A 26,704-nucleotide genomic window follows, 5' to 3' on the forward strand; every position below is an offset into this window, starting at 1 on the left:
TAACAATTTTACACATTTTGTATTCATGACATTACTAGCTAAAATAATGTAATTTATATTCGTTTAATTTGCCTTTATTAAAGCTTTTACATAATATCATGAGGTGCCTTTGTTGTCATGTGTTGCTAAGTGAATGTCCAATTGTCATACAAATGCTAACATTAGCCAAAAAGCTTCACCCTACCAGCAAGCTAATACATTTTATGAAATGCCATGTAGCCTCATCTGCTAGAATTAAATTTATTGAAAAGTGTGTGAGCTTGACAAATTTGGATTTCTGTTGCATAACATTTAACACAATGAATATGAATAAGGACTCGTACATTTTACAGTGCAATACTTTTTTGTAAGAAATGTAACAAAAATGTATCTTCAAACAAAATGTCCAACTCCACATCTGCATATTGTCAGCAGCTGTTTTCATATTTGAACGATGTTTGACAGTAGGGAATTGAAATGAAAACAGAACAGGGACACTTTTTGGTTCTCAATAATGACTTGTCTTTATTTTCATCTAAAAAAAACAAAAGAAAAAATAAAGAGGGAAGTATTTACACCATTTGGAACATTTGTTAATAACCACTTTTGTGAGCCTTTTCTTGAACAATTTCAGAGTGATGGACTATATGTAACGGTGAGGGCGATTGCTTCATATCTCGTACCATTATAACACTTCCCAACATCAAACATCCTTTGCCTTATCTGTGAAGTCAGCATTTGTAGACGCTACACACCATCGCAAAGCTCCAGCGTGTCGCTGAAGCAGAAACCTTGCGTCGTTGTAAAACAAACCGTTCAATTCCAGACAGCTATTAATTGCTCCCAGTTATTTACATGTACGTTTCTCGCCACTATGTACTCCCATTAGTACCCACTTATACAGCACGTTTTTGGCGTGATGAGGCTTTAAAACAATGGAGACATGTGGATTTCCTCATTCTTTGTGCGTGCCCGATGTGCATAAGTCTTGTTGGAATTGAATAGCTAACCTTGTGCTCTGCAGTACACCGCGTCCAGTCGTACACTTTTCAAACCCTACGTGATTCATAAACTGGCTCCATTTGAAGTTCAAATAAATTCTATTGGCTGGAACTGGCAAAAGAACGTGTCTGTAAAAGATGTCCATGAAAAAATGTTTTCTTTTTTTTCTACTTTTGGAAATATCAATACTGTTGATGATTGTGAGGAAGCAATGGTTTCTACCATTCGAAAGGATGCTGAGAATTTTTAATTTATTTAAATAGATGGTGGGGAAAATAAAGCCAGTGGACCAAATTATGGTCTGCTCCTCAGTTTGTAAAGCAAAAAAAATCTCAGAGCTCACAATCTAATAATAATAGTTCAAAGGCAGTGTGGCACTCACTCAGTTACGTCACTTGGTAAAATTTATCATGCCAGATCTGGGGAATTACCCACGATGGCTAAATGGCCCAATGTTTATAAAACGGTCACCTACACTGATGGATGACAGTATAGATTATTTTCCCATCTGGACAAAGTATTTAAAGTATGGTCATTTTGAGGATTTGCCATAAAAAAACGGGGGGCACGAGGGCCCATTCATCCCTATTGTTAATCTCTGTCATCACAGTACTTTTTGCTCAGTTCCAGCATTCAGCAAATGAAAATCATGTTAGGCCAGCCAATGAATCATTTTGCCGTTATCTGTATAGGAATATGATTAGCAGACTTGTAAACAATGTGGAATGATAGAGGCGGCATTAAACTTCCAAATCAAGAGGACCACAACAAGTGGAGAAACTTCACCCACAGACGTGTCCCGACGCGGGTGACTCACTTAATGGACGACATCACAGTAGTGTGTGTGTATACGTGTATGTGGGTTGTATTTCAGAGGCGCAACTGTGATTGCAGCGAAAGCTGCCGGGAGGCGGATTTGGGGGATACTGTTTTTTCTGGAGTCTTGGGAGTTTTTAAATTTGGCTATGCTCCACACACTTGCTTTCGCTAACAAAAAAAGGAAATGAAAAATTCGGCTTCACAGCGGTCTCACTTGTTTTTACACATTATTAGTGCACACAAACCACTTGTTTTGTCTTTAAAAATAGCATAAATTAGGAAGAAAACAAGGAACAATACAGAAGAAACAAGGGGAAAAAGTGCATGTTAACCAAGGTAACCACCACATCTTATGATACTTTTTCCTCATTGTTGCTTGTTATCTTTTTGTCTGTCTCGGATATGTCTGGTATTTGAAGGTTAGATCCAGGCTGCTTCCCTGAGTTATTGACACAACGCACAACAATGTCAACACCAAGGGCTACTTTACTGGAAGGAGGTCAGAATTTGAATGGTGTTGGGAATGGCCGTCTCCATGGCGGCAATGACCTTTCAAAATTCCCGAAATCTTCCTTGGAAAAGCAAAAGGCTGAAAAAATTATTCTATTTGTGTTTGTCTTACAGTTTGTGAGGTCTTTATTTAATTAAAAAAATGGACAGAGGAATTGGCAGATCCTTCCACAACTACAACTGAAGCTAATATTTACAAAAGAACGAGAGTGAGCGCAGCATCCTGCTTGATATGTAGTGTATTTTTTTTTCTGTCATTCTGTGGCAGTGACAGGTCACTTGTTTTTGAGGTATATTTTTTTCTTGCATGGACAAAAAAGAAACAAATGCATCTGTTTATCATAAAGTGCTAGACTTGAGGGAATTTTTCAAACTTGTCAGACTGCTGCTGCAGCTAATTAAAGACAATACATACAGAAAAAAACTGCAAATGTTTTCAAGCTTGCAATAGTCACAATTTCATGTAATGCTTGAAGATATGGATATGAGTGTTCAATGCTTATTGCATCTTGGGATTTACTTTAAATGTGACCATAGTCATTCTATCTCCAGTTGTTGTGCTTTGTTGTATTTGTTGTCTTTTGTGCTGAATTGAACACGAATGGAAAATAAACTCAGCCTAGGATTGAATTCTATGGAGCCCCTGACATGACATCAAGGGAAACATTCCAATTTCGACCACAATATATGTATAATGTACACAAAAATTGCTAATTTATGACCACAAATTAGTATTCTGTATAAACCAGCAAGGCCCTCTTTCTTGGCCAAAAATGATCAGAAGCACTGACCTACATTTACAAGTTATATTCTAATATTTGTTGTTGTGTTTCTATTTTACTTCATTTGGTAGAGTTTCTCTTGACTGCTCTGCTTCCAGTGCGTGAATGGTAGCATTTCAGGATTGGGCCTTAACGTGTTGCCATGATATTCTAATCTGAGCAGGACCTTCAGAATTAGCAGTGCTTTCCGATGTTACTTGAACTGCATTAGCAATGGGACTGTCTCATTACCTAATCAAATTTCAAATTCACCTCACGGGGCCAACTGCATTTTTCTGTCTACTGATTGTGGTGTTGCAGCAAAAACTTGCTGCAGTCAAAACCTGTATGTCGCGAGGGGCTGTTAAAACATTTAATAATTAGCATTTGTAGTGGGTGTGATGTATTGATATTCATTTTTAAAAACATGATCATATTAAAAAAAAGATTTTGAGTTGCTCCAGATGATGTGTAGGAGCTATTATATTGTTTTTGTATAGTAAGCTTTTGATGGTTTCAATAAATGCAGCGTGACACTTGTGGCATTAGGAGGTGGATTAAATTGAGTGAATCCCCACTGAAGGCCTAAGAACCAAATGCTCTACCTGCCAGTGAGACATCCAAGCTGTTCATGGGAATGACATTAAACCCATCCATCCATGCATTTTCTGAACCGCTTATCATCATTACGGTTGCAGGTGTGATGGCGCCTATCCCAGTTGACTTTAGGGGAGAGGCGGGTTACACCCTGAACTGCAGAGCCCACAGGTCACTTCATGTTCTTCTATAACAAAATTTCACATTTTAAACTTTTAATGCTAGGGAATGACAAGCATTTTAGGAAACGAAAGTCAGGTGTGATGCAGGCAGGCGGATATTTTTAGGCAATTTTCAATTGTACAAAAACCAAGCAGATTTATGAAAATTGTGTAAATATTTCGGTAAACATTTTTTTTTTCTTGAGAGCATAAGAAAACCTGGGTTTCACTGTATATATATTGATATGATGAGGGGATTATACATTTATATGGTTGCACAGTCGGCAGCACACTGTTTCATAGTTCTGAGGACCCGGGTTCAATTCTGGAGCCGCCTGTGTGGAATTTGCATGTTCTCCCCATGCCTGCGTTGGTTTCCTCTCACATCCCAAAAACATGCAACATTAATTGGACACTCTAAATTGCCCCTAAGTGTGATTTGTGAGTCCAGCTGCTTATCTCGATGTGCCCTGCGATTGGCTGGCAACCAGTTCAGGGTGTACACTGCCTCCTGCCAGTTGACAGCTGGGATAGCGACCCTTGTGGCGATAAACGACAAAGAAAACGGATGGATGGATATATAGATATATAAGTCTATATTGCCCGTAGGTGTAAATGTGAGAAAATATGCAAATGTTTTTTTCTATCTTCACTGTAATTGGCTGCCGACAAGTTCAGGGTGTCCCCCAAAGATTACTGGGATAGGCTCGAACACCTCCGAGGCTCTAGTGAGAATGAGCGTTACAGAAAATGCATGGATGAATGGGTTCCACAGTCATAAAGGCTCTCTGAGGAAACCCATAGCTACAACGCATCCGCAACAAAAATGAATTTGACACTGCTGCCTTAGGGTGTGAAAACTGAGCGGAAGTAGAGCGAATACTTGAATTAGCCCATAGAACTGAGAGGGAGTCAGGGGAGCAGCCTCAGATCTTTTGGAGGGCGTTAGTTTGAGGAACAATTTCTGTTTTTGCATTCATCCACATGTATTTGGAAAATTAATGTGTATGAGTGTGTGTGCAGGCAGCTTGCATCTCACTCAGTCAATAGCTTGATCTCGTTGGCGAGCAGAGTGTTGAAGTTGTAAGCTGGGTCGGGGAGGCCTGGGCCTGTGGCTTGGCAGGGAGGTGACTGTGAGGGCTCGGCCAGCTCGGGGTCGCTCTCGCTGGAAGTTGAACCCACGCTCATGTTGCAGACAGCCTCGGGCAGGGAGCTCCCAACTGCGGGCACGGGGCACACCTCTGGCTCGCTGCTGGTCTCGCTGGTGCTCGACACCACCGACAGCAAGGACATCTTACGGGTCAGACGGTTGGGAAGCATGGACAGGGCGTAGTCGGCGACAATGCCTGCCACGTCCATACCGCACGCTTGGTCAAAGGCAATGAAGCCCACGTTGGCATTGGCCTCACACACCACAAAAGAGCCATCATTGAGCTGCAGGAGGTCGATGCCGCACACATCCATGCCGAGGATGTTTGACACCTCGGTGGCCAGCTGCTTACCCTGCTCGCTCAACGGGCACATCATCCCCACGCCACCTTAATGTAAACAAAAACAACATGTCAATGTGCGCCACATTCAAAACATTCATCAATCAGCAAAAGATGACACGTTTGTCCCATGCAAAATGAATAAGGTCCTAACCCTAATCCATAATATAAACAGTTTTTGTGAGTTGAGGATATAAATTGCGATGTATGACATCCCAACCCAGTTTCAACAATCAATTTAGTATTTAAGTTTCATATGCCAACCCGATTCTAAACTTGTGTGACAGTTAAGAGTCTTGAAATACAACTGACAGATTTCTTATAAATTGGTAAAGGTGAGCCTGGAATAGATTATGTTATGTCCTATTCAATTAGAGGGTCAACTAGCATCCCACAATGGGCTGTCTTCAAACTGTAAAATGCTGCAATTAAATATAAAATAAAAGAAACGGAAAAGATTAGTGAAAAAGAAATTAAAGCAATTTACAACATTTAATGTCACCATTTCCTTGTTTAGTCAACAACATACATTACATAAACATTAATAACATGATGACTGGCCCAAATCTGTCCCAGTGCATTATGACTCCAACTGTGCTCAAAGGTGCTCATGCTCTGAGAGCGGAAATCACTCTGCATAGCTCAGGGAGTTACCCAGCACCTTGTGGTATGTTTTCAGTCTATCAGTCCTCAATATATGTGGAACATATGGAGGGTCGAAATTCAGGTTAGCCTTGTTGATCTGGCCTTCCTCCCGAAAAACATTTCATGGAGTAGAGGGCCCATCATGTTTGGTACAAGAATTGGAAGCATATGACTGTTTCTTCTTGAGATTCGGGTGCTGAAAAATTAGATTTGGCGCTGATGCAACTACGCAACAGATCTAAACCTCCTGATCAATATTCAGCAAGCCTGAACAATAATCAGGATGTGAGAGTTCTCCCAGTACAATTTTAAACACCTGCTACGGCTGAGTGAATAATCAATTTTATAAATAAATTGATATCTATTTGTCAGAAGTGATTTTTCTGACCCCGCTAGCAACTTTTTTTTCCCAAATAGAGATTTGCAAGTTTAACTACTAATATGAAAAAACAACATGAGCAAAATCATTGTGACACTTTTCAGTATATAATTTTATTTTTTATGCCACACATATCGCTCACCTCACTCAGGGACCATGTTACGAATTATGATCATAACTTGAAACAGAACCCAGTGTATGATAAAGGTACCGTATTTTGCGGATGACAGTGCATGCACTGGTTAATAACCAGTGCACACTCTGTGTAGCGTTATTTTTCTCATACACTTGCTGCGTCTGACTATACGTTGCGGATATATGTCGCATGTACCAGTACATTGTGAAATTTGATATATCAGAAAGGTTTTGTAAATGTTTATTTACATATCTTGTTTCCAAACAATGACTGTCACATGGCAGTAAAAACGTCTCAAGCGGCTTTGATTCCCTCTCCTCCTGTTCACTGAAACCACTAAAGTTGTCATCATCAGTATAAGACTTGAAGAGCCTCAGAAAGTTTCTGTCACACATCATTTCAGTCTCTCTGTCGCTCTCAATGTCATTTTCACCTCGGGTTACCATTGACGTTTTGCTGTTCTCCTTATGTAGCAGTCCAGCCTTTTAATTTGTTGGTGCTTCTTGGTTCTATTACACTCCTCCACGCTTTCAATATCCACTGGCAGACCTCAAAAAAGGATGACCTTTGCATGCAGCCAATTTTTGTGAAAGATTTTAAATGAATTAAACTAAAAATGTATAGTTTGCATTTGTGCGCGTCATACTGCGTTTTGCTCTCAGCGCACCAATAATTAGCGCACACTTGAGGTAGCTTCGCCTTGTTCTATGCACAATTGGGGTAGATTCTTCTTCTACACACGTTAAAGGTAAAGTCTTCTTCTACTACAGATTGGAGGAATCTGCACTTGTCCAAACCAGAGTCAATTATAGGGAACAGCCACGTTTTAACTATTACGTTCAAAAAGTTTTGGTTTATGTTTAAACTCATAGCTGAGGTTAGGATTAGTGACACAAAAAAAAAATCCATATTTTAACATGGTTAAATATGCTGCACAGTTCATGGCATTGGAAAAATGTAACGGCTTGTTCTACGAAAAATACGGTAAGCATGTCTTGCTTTGGAGGCAACACACAGAGAATATCTGAAACTTAAAAAGTGCTCAGCCTCCTGGGATTACCATTTCAAATATATAGAAAGTTACCAAATCAGAAGTGTGAGCAGAAATTAAAATGATAACTCAACGAAATAAGAACAATGATAATATTTTCTCTTTACCTTTTTCCAGAAAATTAATTTGGCTTCAGTGCAGCACTCTCAAAATTTCTGAGATGTGTATTACCCTCCTCGGAAATTTTTCCACTATGAGAAAATAACAATAAAGTTGATTCTATGTTATCAAAAACAATGGATGGCTGATTTTTGTTGGCACTCCTAATATAAGATTAGTCTCCATGTCGGATTGGTTTTGTGGAAAACATTTAGCGACTTAGCGTAGTGATGCAACGCTGGCAAATACGCAATGTTGAATTGCCAGTGCGGGAATTATCTTAAACTCTCCTGCTTGACTTTAGCCTCTTTCCTAGTACTGCAATTCAAGATGATAAGGGGGAATTTGTGGCATGTGGATAAGTCAATAGCACAGAATGCACTGCGCACCAATAAACCAACATACTTAAAACCCACAATTACATAAGTCAACAAAACTACATCAGACAAACAGCTAAGTCAACAAAACTCCATTTGACAAACAGCAGAAATGAGATCCTGAGACATCCGCCATGCATGCATGTTGAAATTATGTCGATACAAATAATAAACAGAACCAGTAACCAGAGGCAAGCCTGGCAGAGTCCACCACAAACAGGTGGGACTTCCTGTAGATGATGCAGACCAACATTCAGCTCTGAATGTACAGAGACTGAATGACCTGTAAAAGCAGGCCTTCGACTTTGGAACGAGTATATGAATAGAACTCCATGTACTCTTTAGCATCTATAGAAGGGAATTATGTTAATCTAGTATTTCCACGACCAGGACAGAAAATGCATTGTCCTTCATGAATCCAAGATTTGACTCACAGCCCGACTCTTCTCCTGCACAGTACCAAATCACCAAGAGACTGGAAGTATTCTAGATAAAGCCTGTGTCCTTCCACCACTGGCACACTGATTCCTTCCCACAAATATCAACTATCCTCGTCCTAGCGGTGGACATCATACCTTTAAAAACTGCTCTACTGCCCGACTTTCGCATTGCTAGTGTTGCAGGCGTTACTTGGGGAATACCTACCTAAGGAGCAGTTGCTCTGCATACGTCCATCGGTGGAACAGCGTAGCATGGAGCCGATGACCCTGCCACCCACCAGAACTACACGAACATCACGGCCATGTGACTCCTTGACATACTGCTGAAACAAGTAGGGGGTGTCGTGACGGATCAGGTGGCACAGGTCGGTCAGGTGGTGTTTGTCCCGTGCCAAAAACACAGCCTTCCCTGGGGGAAAAAAAGGGATTGTTTATTTATTTATTTATTAGGGGTAACCGGACTTTCGTATTGACAAAAAAGTGATTTAATATTTGAAGAACCACTAATTGTGGTTTGATAGCGTCTCCAAATTTTTTTTTACCTAAATCTGCAGAACAAGTCTTTTATCAGTTTCACTTCCCAAAAACATTATGGTGCTTTTCTTCACAGAGGCAAGAAAAAGTTTGTTTTAATTAACACTTCTTCTTGTCAAGGCCTCTGACCCTTAGTCCACAAGCTGGGACAAATCATGTGATTGGTGAATGTGTATGTGAGTGTGTACATGGTGTCTAAGTGACAATCCAAATACGATGACAAGGCAGTACTTGGTTAGCACAACTCAGTGAAAAGCATGACCCTGCACTTCACGTGTAGAAAATAAGGAGAGGAAGAAATAACTGCCATGCTGTAAGCTGCACTTGCGGCCAACAATCTTTACTGTGCTCAAGCACGCAGAATTCTGACATTTACCTTGTTCATTCATTAAGTTCTTAGCCTTATACGCTTGAGTCAAAATGAAAAATAGAACTCAACATCGGCCCATAAGACAGGAGTGCTGACAACATATGGTGTCTTATCATTGTATGATGACATACATAAATGCGCTGACCCCTTACAACCCTTAAAGAATCAGACTTGCCAGACCCCCCCTCATCCGCTGCCGGTTTGCTCTCACATTGCTCTTTAGGCATTTGGGCGTTGGGCTGTTTGGGTATGCCATCACTTTATTTCATCTCGCCCCATTTTGGCAAAATGTTGTCAATCATGATACGTACATACAGTAAAAGCGAGCTTGTGCCTATCTATGTGTTGCCAAGCATGTCATGTTTAGTCTTACTCTGAATTATGTGGCGTTTTCTTTGAGTTCATCCTGCAAGGTGGCCGTTACTTTGAAAAACTGGCAAAATGAGTGATAGAATGAATTATATGATAATATATTGTACACACTGCATGACCGAGTGTATTGTGTTATTTTGTAGATGCATCAGTCATTTGTCTTGTGCGCTGTGGGGAATTATCACGAACAACTGGTGAGATGAACAATTGCATTAATTATAGGATTATAGGTCTTTTTCCGTCCTGCTACGACACAGTTGTTGCAGCCTTCAGTATCAGGGCATACAAATTTTGATCCTATACAATATCAGCATGAATAATACAACCGTTTGCTTATTTTGAGGTACGGACTGTTAGAAATAGCTTCAATCAAGTGATGTTACAGGAAACAATGGTCAGCAACAGTAGGTAAGACAAACACTGATCTATTTATTAACCAATGTATTTCATAAACTTTAACCTTAAATATAATGAAATATTATAACTGAAAAAATAAATAAAAGATTAAAATACAAAACCCAGAAAAATAACAAAACCAGTAAAAATATGTATTTAAATAGCAACTAAAAATACTTAAATGGCAACATAACCACTGCTGAATTTCAAAATAAATACATTAAACATTTGAATAATATTAACTGAAATAACACAAAAAAAGTTGATGAATTTTTTTGCAATTTCTTGAAAAAGGAAAACTGAAATATCACACAACCATAAGTATTCGGACCTTTTGCTCAGGATTTAGTAGAAGCACCCTTTTGAGCTAATAGAGCCACAAGTCTTTTTGGGAATGATGCAACAAGTTTTTCACACCAGGATTTAGGGATCCTCTGCCATTCCTCCTTGCAGATCCTCTCCAGTTCGGTCAGGTTGGATGGTGAACATTATTGAACAGCCATTTTCAGGTCTTTCCAAAGATGCTTAATTGGGTTTAAGTCGGGGTTCTGGTTGGGCCATTCAAGAACAGAGTTCTCAGAGAATGTCAGAGTTGTTTTGAAGCCACTCCTACGTTATTTTAGCGGTGTGGTAAGGGTCATTATCTTGTTGGAAGGTGAACCTCAGGCTCAGTCCCAAGTCCTGAGCACTTCGATTGCAGCAAGTCATCCTGTCCTTGTAGCTCAAAAACACCTGCATGGCATGATGCTGTCACTACCACTCTTTACTTTTGGGACTGTACTGGATGATGAGCAGAACTTTCTCTCATCTCCCGACTGCATATGTGAAGCTCAGCTGATCTTTAGGTTCTTCTTTATCTCTCTGACCAAGGCTCTTCTCCCCCAATTGCTCAGTTTGACTGGATGGGTAGATCGAGGAAGTGTTCTGGTTGTCCCAAGCATCTTCTATTAAAGGATTATGGAGGCCACTGTGCTCTGAGGAACCATAAGTGTACCAGATTTTCTTTTTTTTATAACTTTGGCCAGATCAGTGCCTTGTCTTGAGCTCTTCGAGCAGTTCCATTGACCCCATGATTCTCCTTTGCTCTGACATGCACTGTGACCTGGGGGACTTTTAGAGAGTTGTGTGGCTTTCATGATCAAGTTCAATCAGAATGATCAAACACAGCTGGTCTCTGATAAAGGTATAAAACCATCTCAAGGATGATCAGAAGAAATGGACAGCATGGAGATAAATATATGAGTGTCAGAGCAAAGGGTCTGTGTACTTATGGCTGTGTGATATTTTTCTAATAAATCAGCAAAATTGTCATCAGACAAATTTGTGATCTCAAAGAAACCTCTAATATTTATTGATTTCATGCAAGGAAGCCTTACAATAACTATGTGATACATCCTTTAGGACTTAAGCTGTCAAATGGGCTCAAGCACAGCACACAGTTGTTTCCCCTCATTGTTAATGTGCGAGCTATTTAATTCACATCTCAGCTATTTCCCATAGAATTAACATTTTAGAAATTTCAATATGGAAGGGGTAAGGGCAGCCACTCATCAACAAAAAAGTTAGGTTCTGACTAACGGGTGTTTTGTCCAACAATAGCCCATGATGACGGACTGGTTCAGCCACTGCCCATTGTTGTTGCACACAATGTCAGAGCGAGTCAAGTGTCGTTAACCATGAATGCCAAAGGGCAAACAGGTCAGCAGACATTGTGGCTGCTTTGGACTGCGCCAAAATATACATACCGAACTTTGTCCCCCCCCCAAATCACCTTGTCAAGTGAATCAAAGACAAATGTGTTCACTATGTTAAGTATGCTAAGTAATGGTTTATCAACCAATAAAAGAGGTACACTTCTGTTCCTTCTTTGTTGCAGCACTTACTCATTGAAAATTCTGCCTATGAATTTGATACATGGCTAGATTGAGCTGCCTGTTGCCTCCATTAAATATATTTGTAAGTCGATAACAGGGAAGCAGCATGCATCTGTCTTACCTCTATGTCCCCGTGCGTTCTTCACCACCACTGGGTAGCCCAGGGGCTCTGCCTCGTCAATCATCTTTCGAAAGTTGTCATGTCCTCCTGAAATAAACCCAACACGCGCGCAGATACACACAAACCCCACAGGAATGCAATATGTTAAAAACAACATCCTCTGATATCAATGTTTATAATGTTTATCTTACTGAGAAAGCAAGGTGGGGGGGGACAGTTGCCTTGGCAACAGAATTTATTCAAAACAGCATGGTTGTGCCATTGCTAGATGTGTGACATTGGAAGGGAGCAGTCACCGTTATGCTTTTACTTTCAATGCATTTTCTCACAGGGTGAGGCTTAAATGTCTTAAGAACATAAAAAAATCTAAAAGTAAATAGTTAATATCATTAACAATACTGTAGACCCTGTTTAATTCACTCCTTGTTTTCACGTCTGTAAGTCTGGCATCCTTTCAAGGTAACAGATGTGATCCACTTGGTCACATGGCTTTTCCCTGACACACTAATTCACATGTTTTCCATCAGAAAGAGAGAGAGAGAGAGAGAGAGAGAGAGAGAGAGAGAGAGAGAGAGAAATGGTGGCAAATGGACACCAAATGTTGGACAACCCATGTCAGAGGCTGCAGAGGCAGGGTGCAGTGGCTTACATAAGTGCTGTATCCATTTCGCATGGATTGCCTGGACTACACCAAAGAGAGACCCATGGAATGTAGGCCAAACATCTCTCTTTCTCTCTCTCTCTAGGCCTGAATCAGTGTTCTGCTCTCATAAAATATGAAGGTTTTATTTTCTTTTCATTTTTTTGTTCTTGGTTTTTTTCCTTATAAGTTAATGTAAACAAATGAGAATTAATTTAAAACTTTCAAATTCGACCCATATATGAATTGGTAATTCCAAAGATTCAGTCTTTTATTTCAATAACTTTACTCATCTATCAGAGACGTGGAAACGGTTTCTTATTGTTATGTTTTCTTCTGTAATATTTGTAATGGGCATCTGACTAAACGGACTTAAGCAACTGAGGAACAGGAGAGTCTCTCTCTTTTGAGCACCTGTTCTGACAGTGTCATACCAAGCAGAATAATGCTGCAAAGGAATAATTTCAATGGCTGTAGCTGAATTTCCTGTAGCAGCCATCATGTTCTTAGGATGGCAAACTAACTGGGATTGAATGAAGAGCACCTTTACTGGTTGTAGCTTTATCATGCATACCATCATTCCATAATACAAATACAATACAGTATACCAACTTAAACAGGCAGCTCCCTCTTATAGTGCATTGAAATACCAAGGGATGCAGTCACTGTACTGATTGGATGCTCATGGGTATCTTTGCCACATATTGCTTTTCTGTGGATGATTTTCTTACAGATAAAAAGTCCAATCCTTTGGTGGAAATAAATGTGATAAATGGCCAAAAACAATGGTCTACATTGTTCTGAAAGAGCTGTCCTGCTGCTATTATGTGTGATAAAAAAAAGAGCATAACGGGGAAAAAAATCAATTCAATCTGATTGGAGTCCAGTCTAAATGTCTTGGAACCAGACAAGTGTCTTGGCTGAAAATCGATAACAGCTGTTTTCCATCCATCCATTTTTCTGAGCTGTGTATCCTCATGAGGGTCATGGGAGTGCTGGAACATATCACAGCTGTCAATGGGCAGGAGGCAGGGTACAACCAGAACTGGTTGCCAGCCAATCGCAGGGAACACGGAGACAGACAACAGTCGTACTCACAATCTCATCCAGGGCTAATCCAAAGTCTCCAAATAATGCGTGTTTTGGGATGTGTGACAAAACTGGAGTGGCTGGAGAAAACCCACGCAGGCATGGGGAGAACATGCAAACTCCACACAAGCGGGGCTGGGATTTGAACCCCGATCCTCAGAACTATGAGGGCCTACAGCTGCTCCACCATGCCGCCCTAACAACTGTTTCTTTTTCCAGAAAGGTTTATTGTTTTACTTGATTAAAATCATTCTGCAAATTAATGTATCATGCACCCAATATTTCCCACAAAATAAAATGACAAAATAACATTTTTTTTTTATCACCTAACACCTTTTCTTCCGGGTTACTTAAGCAATGTGCGGTAAAACATAACAAATCATGTGAAGGCATATCTTACCGTAGGAAAAGGTGTCAGGAAGAGGTACACCATGGCCGGCTAGCTCTTGAAAGGTCCAGAACTTGTTGACACAGTTGAGAATAGCCTGAGGACGGTTGATCAGCCGGCAGCCCATCTTTTCCAGGTGACGCAGCACGGTAATGTCGCTGTCTGACTGCACCCATGGAGTGGGCACCCGCACGACCACCACCTGCGGATAAGATGTCACTGTTTCTTGGTCCACTTGCAATCCTGCAGGGCAAAAGTGATGAGAAGTCATTTGTTATGAAATAGTCAGCAGCATTTTTATAAGGGAACTTCAACATTTAAGGTTCTTCAAACCTTATTTAGACCCATTAGTTACCGTATTTTCCGCACTATGTGGCGCACTGCATTATAAGCCGCACCTTCGTTGAATGGCCCATTTTAAAACTTTTTTTCAAATATAAGGCGCACCGCATAAGGTGCATAGAAGAGGCGCGACATTAGAGGCTGGGGTTACGTTATGTATCCATTACATGGAGTTGCACTAAAGGCTCAATATGATCCATATATAAGGTGCATCATTGGCTTTTGAGAAAATTAAAGGCTTTTAGGTGCGCCTCATAGTGGAAAATACTGTAGATAGAATATTGATATACTGTATTTCTTTTGAGGCATCTTGGAAGCACAGATAGTCAACATCTGCTTTGGACTTGCCACACTTAAAGCGATAATACTCGGGTTATTTTTCTCCCCAGACTGAAATTTGTTTCATTATTATTATTTCAATATGATATATGTCGGTGGTCCCTTTTATGTGATGATTCCACAACATTCTAAAATATTTTTATTCTGTTTTGAAGGACAGAGATTAAGGAGGAAAAGATGGATTCTTTTGACGAGACAATGATTGTAAACTCATGATTATGGCTGTTTTGTCCATGTCTTGCTTGAAGTTGGACGTTGCTGAACTTGGTTCATTTTACATCACGCACCATTTTCGGGACCTATGGGGTCCTTGGAAAGATGTGTGGATTTATTTGGTGGCTGTTGTTAAAAAATAAACAACAAAAAATGTTGTATTGTTAACACATAGATTTACTTTAAAGGGCAGCAGTGTTGTTTTGGTGATCACTTTTTTTTTGCCAATGCATCAAAATCTGGTCTTAGTTTGGTTTTGGCAATTCTCAGAACAGCAGCTGCCAAGTGGGAGCAATATCACGTATGAAAAAAAAATCATTAGCTTAACTGTATCGTTACTTGGTAATGTATCCCACACAAGTTACAATTCCATCAACATGAAACCAATAACTTAAATATAAGTGTTAAAGCAGAAACCTAGTGCACAATTGACATGACAACACAGTACAGTAAGTACCTAAACATAAACATGCACACTATTCCCAGTACACCAGTACTCCTTGCAGAGACAGACATTTTCAGGTCCCTTCAGAGATGCTCAATTGGGTTTAAGTCAGGGCTCTGGGTGGGTCATTGCAAAACAGTCATGGAGTTGTTCTGAAGCCACTGTCTCGTTAATTTAGCCATGTGCTTGGATGTCATTATCTTGTTGGAAGGTGAACCTCCGACCCTGACAACTCTGGAGAAGGATTGCATCCAGGGTATCCATGTACTTTCCGCATTCATCTTTCCTTTGAATGTATGCATTTTTCCTATTCCTGCAGCTGTAAAACATCCCCACAACATGATCCTGCTTCTACCATACTTCACTGTTGGGACGGTATTGGACAGGTGATGAGCAGTGCCTGCTTTTCTTCTCACACAATGATTGGAATTAAGGCCAAAAAGTTCGAGCTTGGTCTCATCAGACCATAAAATCTTATTTCTCACCATCATAGAGGTTTTTGTTTGTTTGTTTTTCAACAAACTCCGTGCAAACTTTCATGAGTCTTGCACGGAGGAGAAAATTCCTTCGAGCCATAAATGCCCGACTGGTGAAGGGCTGCAGTGATGGTTGACTTTCTAGAATTTTCTCCCCTCTCCTGATTGCATCTCTCAAGCTCAGCCACTGTGATCTTTTGTTCTTCTTTACCTCTCTCACCAAGGCTCTTCTCCCCTGATGACTCACTTTGGCTGGATGGCCAGCTCTGGGGACGGTTCTTGTTGTCCCAAACGTCTATTATTTAAGGATTATGGAGGACACTGTGGTCTTAGGAACCTTAAATGCCGCTGAATTTTTTTGAGGGAACCTTGGCCAGATCTATCCCTATGCTCTTCGGACTGTTTCTTTGACCCCATGATCCTCATTTGCTCTTATATGCAATGTGAGCTGTAAGGTCTAATACTGACGAGTGTGTGACTTTCCCAATCAAGTCCAATCAATATAATCAAACACATCTGGAGTCCAATGTAAGTGTAGAGCCATCTCAAGGGCGAGCAGAAGAAATGGACAGCACCCAAGTTAAATATATGTCACAGCAAAGGGTCTGAAGAATTATTGCGCTTCTGTTTTTTCGGTCAAAATGTAGTGCTGTGTGTCCATGAAAAGGGAAAAATAAAAATGATTTTAGCAAATGGCAGCAAAATATGGAATGAAGCATTTAAGGAGACACCCTCAATACTTTCTGTATCCACTTGTCTCTAGCTCAGGAAGCTCTTGAACACCCGGCTTCGGTTGTGACTCATGAAGATCCATGCAGTGAGCTCAGCTAGTAAGTATCATTCCGTAAGACGGTAATCCAATTTTGGTTGTCATGCCAAGCAGCGGCACTGTGTAGAAGCAGGGTGTTACGACAGCAGCTAGTCATTTGGGGATCCAAGGCAAAGAAAGTCACAACCTCCCTAACCCTTTTAATTTTGTCCACTTTGTCCTCCTTTTGAAATCTGTATTTGCTACAATTATCTTACTAGTTAGCCAACTACGATTTACCACCAAAGACCCTGAGAAGGGTTGCGTCAGGAAGGGCTTCCGGCGTAAAAATTGTGGCAAACATATATATGCGTTCATCTGCGATGACACACTGTGGCGACCCCAAAAGGGACAAGCCGAAAGAAAGAAGACATCAAGATGTTAGTGGAGCTAATAGGCTACAGTAAATCAGTAGTGTGTTGTCTCATCTAGTAGTAGCTTGAGTCCAAGCAACTTTCGCACATAAAAGATTAAAAAAAAAAAAGATTAAATGCAGCAGGTTTAAGAAATGGAGAGCTGTGTAAGGGTCTGGTGAAGTATTGTTGATCCCATAAGCTCCTGGTGGAAAATGTGACCTTTTCTGGCAAACGGAGTATGGGAACACTCGCAGTCATCTTTGCTCCAAAGCTCTAGCTGCCAGTTGGCAGGGTTAAGGACGAGGAAGCAGTACTCATCAGGCTAAGTGTTCAGCTGTTTGGAACTGGCCGTGACTGATGATTTCAATATCTACATATACTGACTGCAATTGCATTTCTTTGCTTTTGAAATCTCTCTGACTTTGGTCGTACTTTTTTTAAATGAATACAGTGTTGTCCGTTTTTAAGGATGCCAACAGACCTTACACATCAGCTAGTCAATCGCATTTCTCCAAATTGCTTTGGAGACGCTGAGGTCGCAATCCACTGACTCAGCAGGCTCCGAGGATGAAGCAGGCTTCTTGACATTGCTACAGGGCAAGGCGGCAAGTCAGCCGAGGAAGCACAGCTTCTGTTTTACTCCTCCTACTTGCAAACAGAAGTGGAGCAGGAAAAGAACGTCTCTGATTGGCTGTTGTCACGCACATCCCGTAATGTTAGGGAAATACGCACACATCTGAGAACTGAGATAGGCGTGATTAGGAATCCCATCCACTTTCCTGGCAGGACACGTTCTGCTCCAATATTACTGGCTTCAGGACATACGCTACTGCACTATGACTTGCTCATGTATGTTTATGTAACTCGGTATGAACATTCACACACCATGTGGCGGGCAGCACTCTGAGATTCACTTGACAAAACCGATAATGTTGTCTTATTTCGTGATGGGAGAGTGTTATTTTCGTACCCTGAACATGTACCTGGGGATTTTTGATTATTGGGATATGATCATCACACCATGCTGCAAACCTCCACTTGGGTTGTGTAACTCCATGATTAACCCATTGGGGTCCGAATAAAAGGCTTATTCTATTCATATTATTTCAACAGTGTTGATCTTGAAAGTTCCAAGCACAAATACACAAAAGTGTGTACGTGTGTGTAGCCATAAAAACAGCTCCCACCCTCGTTTTTTCCTCCTTCTCAAAATCTCTGTACACAAGTGAAAGGATTCATAGCTGGGTTGACTCTATTCAATACACTCACACTGCTGCGATTGTATTGGCACACAGAGCAATGTGAGTGGTGCTACAGTGGGAAGTGTCAGAAAGTTGGTATCACAGTTTCTGTCAGACACAGTTCTTTTCTTTACTGTGCTTGTCTCTTTTTTACAAAGGAACTGTGTCAACACCAAGGGGATTGACCATTGAACACATCTTTTTTTATTCATCTGAGGGATCTTTTCAATGGCACTGGATGCTGCTACTTTATGTACACTAAATGGATGTGTTACATGTAATGGGAAAACTGTTTCGAATAACCACATTCCAATTTTGGTCATTCTTTGAGTAATATAGGGATTTTTTTTTTTTTACTGTTATAGTGATATGGTGTAAAAGACTATTGAGGGAAGTTGTTCCAGTTGCAAAATAGAATTCCATGCATTCCATTCCAATACACCAATAATCCACAAAGCTGTAACAATATATTTCTCTTGCATTTAGCTGAATCATGGGAGACAAAAGTTGACACCATTTTCCCAAGAAAGTCAACACAGTAAATTTTGACAAGTCAGCTTTGTAAAATTGCCCCCTCTCAAAGTCTACTGTTGGCAGAACAACTGTCACATATATGATTTCTCATTGGAACAATGCAGTTCACTCGTCATTCATTAACCCACTCTGTGGCAAGGAGGAAAAACAAAAAGAATCTTGATGAAATATACTACAATAATGTGTACTTGTGTTGGGAAACTGCAAAAGCACTTTTGAATACTTTGGAAAAATACAATTTTAATTAGACATCCCTTGATTAATTGGCAGCTAATCAAATCACAAATTAATTGTTAAGTTTTTTAAGCGTACAATAATAGTTTTAAGACCTTCTTTACCAAAAATAGTCTGAATCCTCAGAACGTCAGACTAAAAATATTCTCTCATTTTTGTCATCCTCCATGAACACTTACTGATTATCCTTGGCTATCATCAAAATAAAAAAATTGCAAATATCTTTTACTTTGTAAAAACAATTATCATATTTTTGCTCATTTTCTGTGAAGTAACGAACCACGCCAGTAACTGAATCATAAAAAATCTACACTATATTAGAGACTTTTATTCAGAAGAGACTACTACGAAGGCCAAATAGTAAATGGACTACACTAGCGCCCCCCACCCCTGGCATTTAGTCACTGGAAAACCCGCTGTACTGAGCCACAGCCACCCACCTATGCATAACAAAGGATCTTCATTAAAGCTTATGCAATGTCAAGGTCATGTGTTGGTGTTAAAATTCATTCTGCTGACATAAGGGTGATGTAATTGTTATCAATTCCTAGCTGGACCTCTCAGAATGTCCCTCGAAACAAATCATGAGATGTGAAATGGCTCTTGCCCAGTTGAATGCTGGGTTTGTCTGTGCGCACGACGTTAGGCCGATCAACTGTCTCTAAAAACAAAGGTGCATTGTTACGCATCCTCCTGGCTACAATTTGAAACGATTGTCAGGAGACTAAAACCTGAAATTAAAATATGTTACGAATGAAAGATAAATCGAGAAGTAGCACAATGTCAATACTTTACTGGTGACGGCATTGTAGCCAAAACTAAAATGGATGGTTTCACTTGTGGAAACTACTGCAATGACCAACATGTGCTGCTTACTGTTAAGGCCTTAAATGTGAAAAAAAAAAAATGGTATTCTGTTGGGCAAAAAAATATTTCAACACATAACTGTGTGCCGTGTACATACAGAATTAGTCACGCTGAATTTGATGAAAATTAAACCACAGCATACTCATTAACATCTTGATGTCAATTCCAGCACCTCATTCGAATTCTCAGTATGTTGCATCATCAGGATCAGATGTGCTGTCCGCCCTACTTCTTAATCTGGCTCAAAGAGACTTTGACCATCGGCTATTGACCACTGACTATTTTTCGGAATTACTGTATAATCTTATAGGTGTGAGGGTAAAGATGCAAAAGCGATGTGATTGGAATGTGAACCTGAAGATCTGAATGATAAATTAACATTCCCCAAACATGCCTAATCCACCCATGGGTTGTTAATCTGTGGCATCAGAGATCAGGAGACATTTCTTTTGTGCCAGAATGGATTACAGGTAACTGTTTTGCACCAGTTGTGCGCATCCAAGTCTATACAGTGCTTGGCTCGAAAAAGCATTCACCAAGGTAAACTGTACCATGTCCATTTTCCAAGCCGCTTATCCTCACAAAGGTTGCAATGCAGCTTTGCCAATAGAGGTTATATTGTTTGTGTGTTTTACTTATCCTTCCATGACAGGCAGTAGGTATTCTTCCAAGGATAATCCCGATAATTATTGGAACAATATCCATCTTTGATCATGTCAAGTAAAGTAATAATGAATGTTTTTCAGACAACTATGCACCCCACCTCAAAAAAGGCACAGGTAATCATGTAATGGCTTTATCCAAATGCTTTCAAATTAAGACTCAGAAATGTGTTATTGTCAGTGGTTGCAGAGTAAAACCTTAAACGGTGGAACACAAACAGTTTAAAGATAGTGGTCAACCAGTGATTTGTTCAGCATTCAAAACAAATGTTTCCAGAGTAAAACCAATGAAATGTACTAAACTTCTGGTTCAAGGTTCAACTGCTCCCTCATAGGTTTTTATTAGTTAACTCAACAGGAAATGTTCGCATTACTTCAGCATTTTGTCATGTAAATAAATATTGACTGCCATGCAAGTGAAAAAAAAAAAACTGCTAACATACTGTAAAATGTTTTAACGCTCTGCCTTTGTTAACCATCGTTAAGTACAGCATTGTCCTAAAGCAGCAGCTAGCCGGACGGTGGCTAAAACCGCAAGCACACGTTTTTATAGACCTATTAGTGCATCCCATTTGACTATGATGAGTTCTGTTGAACATCTCCAAAGTGTCAGGCTGTGCCCATGGTAGCAAAAATCATTAATGTGTTAATTGAGAAGCACTCACGTCCCTCATCCATTGCACTGTGCCGATGAATTCCATGCGCATTTGTTGGGTGGGAGCCTGCTGTCACCACCACATGATAGTACAAGTCAGGGCTCTGAAATGTGATTTAATAATCCAAGCAAACAGTTGGATATTTTTGGTTTGGCATTCATTAGATGTTTTAGTAAATATATCCACAATTAGTTTTGAAAAAGAATGAAATATTAAGGATTTTTAGTAATTAAACTGATTATTTTTGTGAGAAAAATACTGTCTACCGTATGGAGGATATTTATTGATATCTTGAACTCTTTGCCACTAGACCTTGACAACGCAGTCTGTTTCACTACTTTCAAGTCCAAATTTAAAACCCATCTGTTCATGATAGCTTACTCAGTCTAATAGCGGTGCCTATTCTGCAAGGGTCAGGGGAGTGCTGGAGCATATCCCATTTAATATTAGGTGAAAGGTAGACCACGCCTTGAACCGGTCGCCAGTCAGTTGAGGGCACACATCAACACCATCACTGAGCGAGAATTGATCCCACACTGCACAGACCAGAGTCAGGCGTGTGTACCATTATACTCTCAGTGACCTCTAATTGCAGTGCCCTATATTTTCATTATTTTCTTTGCTTATCGGGTCTTTTTGTTCTTTTCTTTTTTTTGATTTTAGTAAAAGAGGCAACATGGTGGTACCGCTGGAGAGTGTTAGCCTCACAGTTCTGAGGACTGGGGTTCAAATTCCCGCCCCACCTGTGTGCCATTTGCATGTTTTCCCCATGCCTAAGTGGGTTTTCTCTGGGCACTCCAGTTTCCCCCCACATCCTAAAAACATGCAACATTAATTGGATGCTCTAAATTGCGCCTCGGTGTGATCGTGAGTGTGACTGTTGTCTGTCTCCATATGCCCTGGCACATGCCCAGGTGCAGGTGCCCTGGTCTGGCAACCGGTACCCCGCCTTCTACCCGATGATAGCTGGGATAGCCTCACTCCCACAACCCTTGTGAGGATAAGCACATCAGAAACTGGATGGATGGATTTTAGTTAAATGTCCGATTCATTTCCCATGCTTGCTCAGTTCGTGGCGCACCAAAATTTACAAAGTGAATGACGGCATGGAAACGAGGCATTTTACTGAACAATGCGCAGTATGCCCTCACGAAAAATGTTTTTCTGCTTTTCTTAAGCATAAAATAGTTATACAATGATTATGTGTAAACTGAAACAATAATAAAAATTGTGGTAAATGAACAACATTCCAAGGAGCTGCTAGCTGCCAGCAGCAGTGTGGGTGGTCATTTTTATACAACTATACTATACTGATTCTGTTTTTCTTGTTTTTGTTGATTGCATCTTGCGAATGACCCAGCAAAGTGGTTTGTAAGTATTTTAATCTACTCAGTTCTAGTTTCTCCTAGCCGGCTGCCACGTCTTCCTGGATCTCCCTAAAGACGTTGATCACTGGTGACATGAAGCTGAGATCCGGAGACGTGACATGAAAAACGCAAATCAGATGTGAAAAGAGGAAGAGAAAGACAACAGGCGAAAAATGTTTTCTACGACCCCACCCTCCACCCTCATATATATATTACCAATATGTTTTGGGGGGATGAAACTCTAACACATTAATCACAATTAATAAATTAGAAACAAAATAATTAATATGTTTATAAGTGCCAATTAATATGTATGTCGGTTTTCTCCGAGCACTTTGTTTTCCTTCCACATCCCCAAAACATGCTGGCTAGGTTCACTGAAGATTCTAAATGGCCCGTACGTGTGAACGTGAGTGCAAATGGTTTGCTTTTATGTGCTCTGCGACTGGCTGGCGACCAGTTCAGGCCATACTCCGCCTCTTGCCCGAAGATAGCTGGCCAGCACCCCCACAACCATAGTCGGCTCAGCGGAATGGAATATCAAAGGATGATTAATCAATTATAAAAATTTAAACTTTTTAAGCGCATTTTGTATTCCAAACAATGTGGAACCTTTGTGAGTGCATGATTTCCTGGTACATTAATGATAGTGACGCAGACGTCAGACCTTCGCTGCCAAAATGGAGGAACTGGATGAAACAGCCTTGCTCGGACTGATGAGAGGTAAATTTCAATTTTGAAAAACAAAGCATGGTTTTGTACAAATTGCGCAAAAATGAGTTTTTATTCCACTTTCAACCCTCTGACGTGATCCAACATTTTTGAACTGACACACAGAAACCATTTAAAGCAATTCTATTGTGAAAATCGGTGCTAAAATGGCACTTTTACTTTAGGGCTGTTCAATTTTGGCTGGGGATATCTTGTATTAGTTATTCTATTGTTTTGTATTGAAATTAAATTTTTCGAGAGTTGACAATATTTCCTTTTGTGTCAGTTATTAGATTCAGTCATGCATGAAATTGCATTTAAATTGATTCTTATGATTCTATAGTATGCGATTCTACTTATCTTAACATTTTTAATAGTTTTATATTCAAATCTATTTTTTGGTTGTTGTTCAAAGTCATATTTAAAGTTAAAGTAGTTTTTGGTACTTTGTTACACATTAAAATTTGAAGTTGTGTTTATTACATGTGATTTCAATTTCAATATAATGATTCCCCCCCCCCCCCTTCCATAATCGACCAGCCGTATTGACTTCTTCAGGGCTTCTGTAAGGTGCAGCATAGTGAGGAGTGGTTAGCACGTCTGCGTCACCGTTCTGAGGTTCGAGGTTTGGATCTCGGTTTTGGTCTACATCTGTGTGAATTTTGTATATTCTACCTGCGTTTGTGTTGGTTTACTCAAGGTTTTATTGTTTGTCTAAATGGCGGGCTGGCGCCCTTCTATGTGTGTGCGTGCACTTTTTAAAAATCAATTTGAATTTGAATGCACATTTAATTATACAACAATTTATTGCTAATCACATCTGGTGGACCTACATTTGAAAACCACAGGTCGATAAAACGGACGACTGAATGGATGCTTTCAGTCAACAGTCGCGGCGGAGGGAAAACGATCTTGTTACCGCCCCTTCTCCTCCCAGATTTCAACAGCACTTGGAATTTCAATAAAGCAACGCACAGCAAAGTCAAACTTCAATCTGATTTGATGACTAAAAGACTTCCGTTCCGAGTCGTGGCAGGGTCAGTAGAAATCCTATTAGCGATAGGAAGCATCCTCTTGATGCATCGACGCTGGCTAGATGGGAAAAGTAGGTTAGGCGGTCACACGTTTGCTTTCAAACCGCCTCCTCGCGAGCAGGCGCACAGGGAACACCCCTTCCCCCCCCCACCCTCACACACCCCACCCAGCACAACAAATGTTAGCTGTTAGCATGGATCAGCGCCTAAAGTAACGGTTTGAAACTCACGCAGCGGAACATTTCTGTTCGTTCGCACAAGAAATAACGGGCACAGCTCGCGCCGTCGGCTTAAGTGTGTGCTTGGGCTGCATTTACCTAATTGTCCCTCGCTGATGGTCAGCACGATTTGATCCATGAGAAGGGAGCGGAATTCCACATCCTCGTCGGCGCAGCGTTCCTTCAATGCACGCAGGATCTGAACTTGGGGATACTCTTGGCTGATGCGTCGGTCGGTCACGAACCAAAGACGGGAGCACATTTCGGAAGGCTCGCGGTGCCCCCTCCCCGCCCCCCTCCCCAAATAAAAGTGAGCCCAAAAGAGTCGTAGCTGCTACTGTTGCTGCGCGAGTGAGGAAGGAAGGAGGGGGCGGAGGAGTACTCCGGGGTTTGGGTAGCAGTGGAAAATAGCGGCGGGATGCTCACACAATGGAGCCCTTGACGCGACTCTAACACGACCAAGCTGCTCGGACTTGGACTCCTTTATCACCTTTGTTTCCCTTCATTTGAAGCCATTTAGCAACGCCGAGACTGCAAATAAGCTCGCCCTTTCAAGCGAGCAACGGCCTTGTGGCAGGAATAAGCTAGCCACACGGTGTCTCCCCTCCCAACGGTAGGCCGAGCGATGAACTCTCGCGCATTCGTCGGATCCCTCTCCCGGATTGCTGGCCTCGTCGGTGTTCCGTGAGCTGCTATCCACACGGTGTTGGTGCTGAAAAAAGGACAACACACACGCAGAAAACAACTCCGCTCCTCCTCGTGCACGGTCGGGGCTGGTCCCAAAATAAATATGATGGGGAGGCTGTCGACCAATGGCAAGCCGCACTCAGCGTCCTCACTGCGCAGTATGCAGCAGCGTGGGCGGGCTCGCGCTATTTGCACCAATGAGATGCGGAACCGTCACAAGGATGCCGATCCGAGGTGAGGGCGCGCAGTGTAGGCGTCAATCAGTGCTTGAAGGCTCCGACTCCCGCTCCTCCTTCAGAACCGGTTGAGACCAGACTTTGCCGTTGTGTGAGGATGTGGCCCACGAGGCGACGACCAAATCAAACCAGAGCTACACCGTCAATGTTTTGCAAAATCGTCGCCTTATATTTTCGTGCAAATATTTCACATACAGTGTTTACAATTTTACACAAACACCGTCAAGCCGAGCTCGGGGCATAAGAACGTTTTGAGCTCAAGGATTCTTTTCATGATTTTGTCATCGACCAGCCCAGTAGCGACATAGAGCCGTTAAAGCTCAAAGCGGCCGAAGAGGGATCATGCCGGTCGACAAGCAGACTGGAGGAGACAAGGGGAAGGGCCTAAGGGCGGCAGACACATCACATTACTTCCATCCACAAACAATCTGCTCCGGCAACATTCCTCCCTTCATCTTTTGCTTTGTTATTGAAAAACGGACAAGTATAGAGCATATGCTTTTGTCTACTGTCTCAATAAAATGCGTTTCGGTTCTAGTGATGCAATATGATACGTGGACATGAATGCAATAAATAAATAAATACCCCACAATCCTCTACGGTAAATCGTAGGTTATCTTGTTCAAGAACAGTAAATCTTAACAGCGCCTTTCAAAACGCCTCCTTTGTTTTCCAGACGGGAGTTTTGTTTAAGACTACAGCGTCCTCTGGCGGTCGACTGACGATTCACAGCACTTTCTCACCTATGGCGTATATCCGCAACGCTTATTTGTGTTCACAGAATTTGAATGCTTAAAAATAATGAAAACGCGGTGATTAACAAGTCCGCCATTGTCTATAGCCCTTTTCGTCCTGTTAACAATGTGACTCAGAATGAAAATACAGCAATAATACTACTATTAATATACTACTACTATAATACTCATATAGACGTTTTGATGAAACTTGAGAGCGACCTCGTGGGTACTAACTAAAAACAAAAATAGCTACTGATATGAATCGGAAGCACTTTGAGCATATTTGCTCAAACTACCTTGAATTATGTGAT

At 41.0% G+C, this 26,704-nt stretch overlaps 2 protein-coding genes across 2 annotated transcripts in view; one reads left to right on the forward strand and one right to left on the reverse strand.

The window, feature by feature from the left end:
* zmynd12 (zinc finger, MYND-type containing 12) overlaps nt 1-22,931 on the forward strand; it is a 34,750-nt gene extending 11,819 nt beyond the window's left edge. Inside the window, exon 8 of the mRNA XM_061834855.1 lies at nt 22,813-22,931. Within this exon, the coding sequence (XP_061690839.1) occupies nt 22,813-22,893 (81 nt within the window). The 3' untranslated portion in view covers nt 22,894-22,931. The remainder of the gene's footprint in view (nt 1-22,812) is intronic.
* Nucleotides 311-26,172, reverse strand: rimkla (ribosomal modification protein rimK-like family member A). The gene is made up of 5 exons (XM_061834838.1): nt 24,833-26,172; nt 14,243-14,473; nt 12,114-12,200; nt 8,652-8,855; nt 311-5,367 (listed from the first exon to the last, which is right to left on the reverse strand). The coding sequence occupies exons 1-5, from the start codon at nt 24,993-24,995 to the stop codon at nt 4,865-4,867; spliced, it is 1,188 nt and encodes a 395-aa protein (XP_061690822.1). The 5' UTR covers nt 24,996-26,172; the 3' UTR covers nt 311-4,864.
* Nucleotides 26,173-26,704: the final 532 nt, after the last annotated feature.

Source organism: Syngnathoides biaculeatus, chromosome 2, assembly GCF_019802595.1.
Source record: "Syngnathoides biaculeatus isolate LvHL_M chromosome 2, ASM1980259v1, whole genome shotgun sequence".
NCBI classification, from domain to species: Eukaryota; Metazoa; Chordata; class Actinopteri; order Syngnathiformes; family Syngnathidae; genus Syngnathoides; species Syngnathoides biaculeatus.

What these genes read in the sequence shown, in the direction of transcription:
- rimkla (XM_061834838.1), bottom strand. Translation starts at nt 24,995, where the DNA reads ATGTGCTCCCGTCTTTGGTTCGTGACCGACCGACGCATCAGCCAAGAG. An exon ending in GAACGCACGGGGACATAGAG is followed by an intron (nt 8,856 to 12,113) that starts GTAAGACAGATG and finishes TTTTTCCCCCAG; the next exon opens with GGAAGGCTGTGTTTTTGGCA. An exon ending in GCAGAGCAACTGCTCCTTAG is followed by an intron (nt 5,368 to 8,651) that starts GTAGGTATTCCC and finishes GTTTACATTAAG; the next exon opens with GTGGCGTGGGGATGATGTGC.